Genomic DNA, 9,299 nt, shown 5'->3' with positions numbered 1-9,299 from the left:
ATCATGAGAGAGATCTGAAGTTTGAGTCCTGTCATGTGTATCCAGGATTTTGAGTTTGTGTGGTTGGAGAATTAAGTAACATTAAACATGTGTCAACTATGGGATTGACTATAACAATGTGTAGATGGGCACTTAATGCATGAAGGCAATAATGCTAAAAAGAATGGCCAAGATGGGTAGTCATCTAACTTATTTATGTTATTATGATATGAATGTTGCAGGATATAGGATGGTTACTTATTGGACCCACAGTCCCACACACAACAACTGCTTCACTTTTAGAATCAAGGAAATATTGGGGGCCTTTTATCGAGCCCAATAGGGATGGAAGTGCCTAAGGGTCTTATTTTACACTAAGGAAAAAAATAGAATTACAGTATGCATATATAGGTTCTGATTTGACAACCCAAAGAAGATACTTGGAGCAATATGCTACTCTATTTTCTTTCTGACTTTAGATTGATTTCCTTTAGTTGTCTAAGATTTAGTGAAACACATTAATATATCTCTAGATAATCTTTTTATCAAAATTATAGGACCCTAAAACAATTGGTTCCGCCGTTTCAATGGAGATAACTTTCATATTCTGTTCTTGCTTTTTATGATATTACTAGGATGACAGCATTTGGATCTGGACTTTAATATGCTCCTACACTTATGTTATGAGTGTCACAACAGATCCTCTTTGTTATAAGAGCAAAGTATGTTTCATGCTTGTGTTTCAGGATAGGTTTGACTAAGATGGCATTTTCCAATTTCATGTTTCATGATTTTTTTAAGTTTCCTTGTTTCAGAAATGTGATGTGAGCCCCTTAGTTGTGTGTATCGACTACATTCCTCGGCATTTTGATCCAGCAGCACTAAGTAGAGGAAACTACACAGAACTTCTCAACTTAATTGCATGGAAGGTAACTTACCGATACATGGAACTGTTTTCCATTTTTAATTACTATTATTGTCCTATTGCTGTTGATGTCTAATAGAGCTAATATCCATCAAGATGTCAACTTGACTTGGAAGGAGAATAATTGATTACAGTAGAACTTCCTAATAGTTATGGAAGAGAAAATCTTGTGCTTATCAAAGATATAAATGATGTTATCAAGGAGGCTAAAATTAATAACATGCTGGTGACCCATTTTTTGTGGTGATGGCAATATTTGGCTCTAATTCTACAACAGAGATCTAACTTGATACAATTTCCAATAACCATAATTTAATAAACAATAAACCATTGGACCACAAGATTGGATACTGATGCACTGTATTTCCAGCATCATTGCATTCATGGAATTTGCTGATATACAGGCAAACTGTAAGGACCACGTAAAGGCTCATTGAAGCTAGTTCCAAAAGCTCTAAAGTTCTCTCATATTCTAATATTTTAACTGCTCATCTATCATCTATTTGTTCTTATGCTTGACTGATCTTCTCTAGAATCAGAGTAGTTGATCATCTTCCTCGTCATGAAAAAAGATGTTGATAAACTTTCTTCTATTTTTTTTTTCTTTTGACACCTTCATGTGATTGCACGTGCTGAATTTTCTCTTGAGCAGCTTGTGAAACCCTCGTTAGCTTATCATTGATTCTCCAATTAACGTCCTCATCTGGAAAGACATGACCCTTTTGTTCATGCTGCTTGGTTGGCTACTTGGGGTATGCACTAGAGGGACTGCCTTTTGGAATTCTTTTTCTTTCCCCATAACCTTTCTAAACTATGGTTATATTGGACATAAAAAACATCACTCGTTATTCTTCAAATTTCCTTCGGTACAACAATCATTTAATTGGCAGAAAAGTGAATGTGCACTTGCCCTAACATGTGGAGCGATAGAGGTTCAAGGATGCAAATCACTGCAACATGCAATTTGGTGTACTACTATCCCACAAATCTTTTTTCTCCATTGTGAGAATATAGTTGGAAGTTCCAGTTGCTTAATTGCAGTGGGTGACAGATTTTATATTGCAACATTACTTAATTGCTTGCTATAGTGAAGGTCACCCTTTGTCTGTGTAGTTATATCATATTTCCCTGTACATGTATAAAACTCAGATCTAGCCTGTGCTAATATTTATGAGCCACTCCACCATTCAATGTGCAAACCATGGTTTCAACTGCTGGCCGTTCCAACACTGGACCAGTACTAGCACTTGGCACAGGTCAGCATGACACCAATTGAACCCCTTTTAAATAATTTTTATTAAATTTTTTTTAATGTTTTTGGGCATTAGAGTACTGTAGCATGCGGTGCTGGCTCAGCATAACATGAAAATCTAACCATTACCATTTCCATCAAAGCCACTTGAGATCTTGTCACCTCCTCTAGACCTTGTACAAAAATCTGTGATCCACTTCTTGTTGGGGCCTCTTCATGTACAAATAATGCCAATATTGCAACTTCACCTCATCTATTGCACTCATGCTGACCTTATTTTTCTTCTTGGTACAAATAAGCATGCATAGGAATGGCAAGTCGGGTTGGGTCAAGTTCAGGTTGCATCGCTGGATTATATAGTCAAAAAACTGGACCCAGACCTGACCCATAGATAATTGGGTTGGAAAATGTAAACCCATACTCAACCCACTTATGTTATGTAAATCCATATCCACCAACCCACTTAAGTTTTCACTTGCCAATCATATGGATCCCTAAAAAATATAGGTAAACAATGGTATATAAGAATCATAAACAACAAAATCAAATTAACTTCAAAAATATCATTACCATCACAAAAAAAATTAGGAATGTAGGATATATGTAGTCATAAACTAATTGATGAAAAAATTTAGCTAAAATGCAATCTGACATCTGAAAACCCATGATCCACCTTATCCATCTTGTTTGTTACCCTTTTTTTACCTAACAACATGGATAACTATGAACTATGCTGGATCTAGGAGCTAGCTAGTTCCAATTTGTTCACCTCAGGTGATCCATTGGGCCCTTCTTTTAGGAATGTAAATCCAGAACAACAAAAATTATGTAAACCATTTGAAATTAACATCATGATTATTGTTAATTTTATTGTATTTGAAACACAATGATTCTTTAGGGTGTTAAGAAAGATCATGCTTCCAAAACCATTCTCTGCATTTTGTGGTTTTGGTAATTCGCATCCGAACTGAAAGTTCAAATATTTGTACTGCTAAAATACCAATTATTTGATTCTCGAACTTGTAGTCAACCAGTAGGTCATCCTTTCTTGACTTTCCAAAATAGCAATTGATATTTGTTTTATATCTCTGCTGGCATATTATCAACTTTAATTTTGCCTTAGCTTGCCTGTAATTTAACTGCAGACATGATGGTTGTGTGGCTTACTGCAGGGAATTGACCTGCATCTCAAACATGTTTGTGCTGTTGGAGTTTATGGGTGGAGCAGCATATGTGAAACAGTGTTTGGGGAATGGTTGGAAGATATTTCTCGCAACCAGGTTTTAATCTATTTCCTTCATGTTCTTCATGAGAATAATAATTGCACTACATACTATAACAAAATTTTCATGCTAACTGGGGATGCATACCTTTTGTTTTAGGTTCATAAATTTTTAAAAGGGCTCGCTCCTATAAGGTCATTGTTTGCTGTCGGTTCTGGCACATCTAAATTGGTTTCCCTGCCAGTAAAAAGTTACAGGAAAGATCACAAGTTGCTTAAGGGAATACAAAGAGGTAAGACAGAAATTCTGCTTTTTGCAGATAACAAATATACTATATCATTTGTAGGAAAATATAGTCTTTTCTTTATAAGTAGTTTCTTCCCTTTTCAACATTAAAGCCCCCAGAGAGAACTGCATTGGATGCTACATAATTGACAATGATATAAATGAAAATAACCAGCTGATCTAGTGCCCTTCTGTATAACAACTCCCTATGATTTGAGCAAGAGGTAAGAATCATCATGATGAGGAGACACTGAAAACTATTTACAGTAGCATTACGATTTGAGCCCTTCACTTCTAATGCATTGCATTTGCACAGAAGTTACCTTGTTCTAGACCATGATTGGAATGAATGAATTTATCCATTTACCACATAAAACTCGTGTTAGTAGAACATTGATTAGTTATATCTCCAATAACTCAATAAGTACCTATGCAACCACCAAATGCTTAAGGGTTCATTTGGTTGGGGGCATTTTGGCATGGGAAAATAAATCCTATGCCAGATTACCATATTTGGTACGGAAAGAGGATGAGAGAGATGGCACAATAAATGTTGGATCCCATGCCTATTTTACTGAGAGAGAAGGTAAAAGAAATGCCATCAAGGGGGTGGTATTTTTTTTTTTCCCCACACCAGATTACTGAGTAGAGGCAATGTGAAATTGTCATTGCTTGATGGAAATGCCCCCACTTTTTTGGTTGAAACCCTCAAATGTCGTTACTTGAATTATTTATTCAACGCATTGTTGGAACTTGGAAATTTAGCAATATTCCCATATAAGATTCCCTCCAACCAAAGTAGCAATCTTTTTTGTGTGCCATTTTCCGGATTAATTTTCCACCAACAAAACATTGTAAAATTTATTTACCCCACAACCATTTTCCCAAATAAATGATTCTCAAGAATCATCAGATTACCTTGTAATCTGATGTATCCTAACCAAACGAAGCCTAAGTGACCTCAAAAGTAGCTTTGTGGTTTCATGTCGGCTTAGATGTTGTTTGGTTATTTGGTCTGCTTAAATGTTAAATTCATAATTTAATAGTTCAATTCATAATCTTGAATACAGTGTTTAATATCTGATGATTATAATATATTGCTAACATATAATGTAACAAGGTTTTTTTGATTAAATTGGGTTTTTATTTCATCTAATATGCTGTCTTTGAATTTACCACAAAACTTTGAATATGATGCATGTAATGCACCATTATACCATTTGTGATTAGATGAGGGAAATGGTCCCTTGCTTTTCTGTCCAACTCTAACCTTCATTCTAATGGAACTTAATTGCTTTCAATAGCCTCATTGGAGAAAAAAGTCTTCCCCTAAATTGCTCCATCGAACATTGTGCATGTTTCCCCTTATCTCTTTCCCTCAATTTCTCTCTCTTTAGTATCATTACTAAACTTGTTTAATTTTCTTTATCAAGTTATTTTGTTTTATTCATGGTTGAATAGATTTTTGGTGCATACTGTCTTTTGAGCATTCAGATTTTGCTTAAAAGATTCCTGTATTTGCATCTGTATTATGTGCCTTGAGAAAGGGGCCATTGCTTTGTGCAATGGTAAAGGCTTGGGAAGCAAGTGCAATGCAATGGGTTCTAGCTCTGGGGCTGTCACTTTGTGTGAAAAGTGTCAAAGGTTAGGTCTGTCCTTAGTTTGCCCCTCCCAAGACCCTAAGTTGACATGAACATAACTGGGTAATGACCTTTTCCTTTTTTATTCTATGCCTCCTGAACTAGTTCATGGTCCAGCAACAATGATTTTGCACCGGAGTTTCTTATTAATGCCTGCTGCATCTAGCCTTTGGAACTCAGGCCCTATTCATGTAGACATGAATATTGATGATAATTTCATTTTTATGGAGAATAATTTTAATTGATTTATTTCTGTTTGTTTGAGCATACTGTGTTGCAGTGTCCTTGTTTCTTGAACTTCTGCATTTTGAACAAATGATACAACTAAAATGTACTGATTGAGGCACATATTTGACAGGAGCAATGGCTTTTATTAGAAGCATTACAATTGAAGCTGTTGGGCTAGGGGTGCATTTGGCAGCTGGAGCCCATGATATCTTGCTTCAAACAGAATACGTTCTTTCGAGCATTCCAACGTCTGGGTCACTATCTGAAACAAGCAGAAGAAAAAGTAATGTACGATGTAATCAACCTGAAGATGCACAACAAGGGATCCAGCAGGTAGACTTCCTTGAGCAGTGTAACTATGACTTTATCGTAAAAGGCATTCTTCATGATATTTCAATGTTTGTTCTGTTAATATTGCTCACTTGGGTTCAAATAAGCAGAATTAAGCCACAGGATTTAGAGGTAGCTTTGGTAATTGGTTTTTCAGTATGAATTATTCATAAATGCGAAGCTTGATCTGATAAGAAACTAATTATTAATACATTGTGGCTTGAGGTATCAGCCACAATCACAAGTTGGGATTTAGTAATAAATTTTGTAAGGGGAAAGGGCTGGAAAAGAAGTAAAGGTCTTAGCTGATATTTGAGGTTTCTCAATGAAAAAACCTGAATAACTTTTGAAAGGTCAAAAAAAAGTAACAAAAATGGAAAAGAAACACAATATTTCCTAGAAATGGAAGGGAACGAAAAAATTTCACATTAATGGATATTTTCTTTTTCCAAGATAAATTGGAGAATCATTACATCACTAGGGTACTAGATAATGAACCATGATAAGCACTATTTTAAACTACCCATGAAGAGATGCTAACATACGAAAGATATCTAAAGTTTAAGATTAGTTTTATTGATTGTGATTATGGTATTAACAATAAATTATGTACTAATAAAGTAATGCTAACCTACCTAAGATATTTAAAGATTAAATTAGTTTTAGTGCTCATTTAATTCTGGTATTAACAGTGTATCATATTTCACATTCACAAACAAAATATGCATTCATAATCCTAATCATCTTGGATGTGTATTGATAATTATAACTTGTCACATAACTCCGAAGAAAACTTCAAATATAAAAATTATGTAACATTGGATATACAATATTTTGAACCTAACTGAAGACCCTAAAATCACTAACTATTTAGACCATAATAGAATTGCTGGATACATCATATGGTATTTAAAAATATATAGTTGACCTTTCCCAAAATCGAGGAATAGATTTTGAATGAGTGGCATTGTAATGACGAGACCTCGTCCCAAAAGGCTAGCTAGTAGGTTATTAATCAGGGTCCTCGGCATTGCTTAAGTATCTAAGACCTCCCCAATGCACACTCAATATGGGACTAAACACATGTTAATGGGGGTTTTTATATACTCTTACTATTCTAATATGGGACTAAACACGTTCACATAGATCATCACACTTCTCCCACCTGCGCTCTTATTTAAGTCCTGACATTCTCATCAAAAGAAGGGTCCAACAAAAGCATTGCAACCATATTATGGTCAGCCTATGCTCAAGTTCTCTCTAGTCCACACGGGTATGGGTTGAGTCAACTCTAGTACCATTCATAATGACCAAGGCCTCATCTCAAAGGGGTAGCCAGAAGGTCTTTGCCATGGAATACTGTACCATCCGATATGGGCGTACCATACCTCATCGGTCTTGTACCGGTATGCCATCTCAAAATGTACCGACACTACTGTACCGTACCGAACTACGTACTGATGTTACAACAAGATTTTACTAGTATTGGATCTGGTACTGAGACGGCGAACCTTGGTCCTTATCCTACTTAAGTACCTAAAAGCTCCACAACACACTTGGTATAGGACTAGACATACCAACATGGGTCATTACACTCCATGCATTCTAATGTGGGACTAAACATAGGTACCATATGAAATGCGCCAATGCACTAATACATGATGCATATGGTTGATTTGTTATGTTTTATTTTTGTTGTTTAAAATATGCATGTAGAACATTTTTCAACCTTAGATATCTAGGTTGTAGATATGGTTCAATACAAGTTCATTGACTATTCAAATCTTCATTGAAGGAGTGAACCTCATAATGAAACAAAGGGTGAGAAGTGCTTGTAAATTGAGAGTTTGAATATACAGGATTTGAGAGTTTTAAAAAGGAAGTATTTTGCTTATCATATTGAGCATCAACTATATCATGCAATCCAGAAGGGACATTTTCGTCAAGCTTCTAGCGAAATAATATAAAATCTGTTTTAAAATAATGTTCAGAGACACAATTGAATCTAAACTGACTATCAGTGACCTTGGGACTCAATATTTGGGGATGGCCTCCATCATTCCCTACAAAATCAAATGGAAGGAACATATTAATAGACTATATATACAAAGTTCTGACAAATTTTGTAGATAAGAAAGAAAAACATTAGTTATTATTTGATAGAATTAGATGTTTGTGTCTAATGATTGTGCAATCCACAAGTATCTAATAGCAATAACTATAAAAATTTCAACACTTAGGATCAACTAAGGAGGACGATATCATGACTATGAAAGGTTAAGGGAACACCATATGTAAGAATTGTTATACTTAGTGAATAAAGGCTTGGATTACAAAATATAAACTTCCAAAACCCTCATATTAGATATGTGCTAGGTCTTTGCTTAGACTAATATCTTTCAAATTAGACTGAAGTGTTCGTACTAATGTCAGTATATTAAAAAGAAAAGTGCAAAGAAATATTTTTGATCTCCCTTTAATTACAATTGTTTCCTTTTGGGATTCTAGAGATAAAAGATGAGAAATACCAACAATCTAGACCAAGGATTAAAATACCATGGGAATCGGATGGTACCATGCCACCATTACAGTACTGTTCCAATAAGAGGTAGGGGTGGCAATTGGGTCAGTCAGATCAGGTCAAATGCTAGTTGGGTCAAATAATGTCAACCTAAATGCAACCCATTTTAAATAGGTCAAAAATCCAAAGCTAACTGCAACCTTTTTACCAAACAAGTAACCCAACCTGACCGGCTTAATCTATTTAATAAATAAGTCGAATTATGTTAAATGGGTTATAAAAGTTTTATATGGGTTTTAAATAGGTTAAATAGGTTAATCAGATCTAAACAAGCCAGGTCGCGACACAACCCAACTATTAAATAGGTTAAACAAGTCATGAATCTTGACCCTTAACCCAACCCAGTTCATAGTCGGGTTGACTTGTTTGCAGCCTAGGCTCATTTCCAAGCATAAAACGTCTTAAACTTTGTCAGTTGTGGGTTGACTCATAAATTATCATCCCTAGTATGAGCATTGAAACATTGAATGATGCGGGACAAGGGTGGGGTAGTGTCAGAGAAGGAGGTGGTGGGGCAATGCCGGTGGAGGTGGAAGCATAGTTGGGGTAGTGGCCTTAGGCATGGTGGTTAGCAGTTTCATGGAAAAAAAGCAAGGAGCTATGCTGGCCACTTTGCCATCACCTCCTACCTTAAGCTGAGCGGCAGAAGGTGACAACAGCATAGGGAGAAAGAGAGGAGGAGAAGGAGTTATGGTTCCTCCCTCTTTGCTTTGCATACCCAAGCCAGTGCTAAACCCACTTTTGTGCTCCATATACAAGGGCAGGTGGTTTACTCAGAGCTTTAATGCCCATGTTACCCCGTTGCAATTACCATCCTAGGCATTGGAACAAGACTATACATACAGTATACTGTTCC

General features: G+C 35.8%; 1 protein-coding gene across 1 annotated transcript in view; it reads left to right on the top strand.

Moving 5' to 3' along the window:
* Positions 1 to 788: 788 nt before the first annotated feature.
* Positions 789 to 9,299, top strand: part of LOC140852128 (autophagy-related protein 2-like) — a gene marked incomplete at its 5' end in the record, with an annotated part of 21,765 nt that continues 13,254 nt past the window's right edge. Inside the window, 4 exon segments of the mRNA XM_073245052.1 lie at positions 789 to 908; positions 3,329 to 3,436; positions 3,539 to 3,671; positions 5,663 to 5,865. Of these exon segments, the coding sequence (XP_073101153.1) occupies positions 789 to 908; positions 3,329 to 3,436; positions 3,539 to 3,671; positions 5,663 to 5,865 (564 nt within the window).

Source organism: Elaeis guineensis, chromosome 10 (genome assembly GCF_000442705.2).
Source record: "Elaeis guineensis isolate ETL-2024a chromosome 10, EG11, whole genome shotgun sequence".
In the NCBI taxonomy this organism is placed as follows: Eukaryota; Viridiplantae; Streptophyta; class Magnoliopsida; order Arecales; family Arecaceae; genus Elaeis; species Elaeis guineensis.
This window is presented reverse-complemented; position numbering and strand designations above follow the sequence as displayed.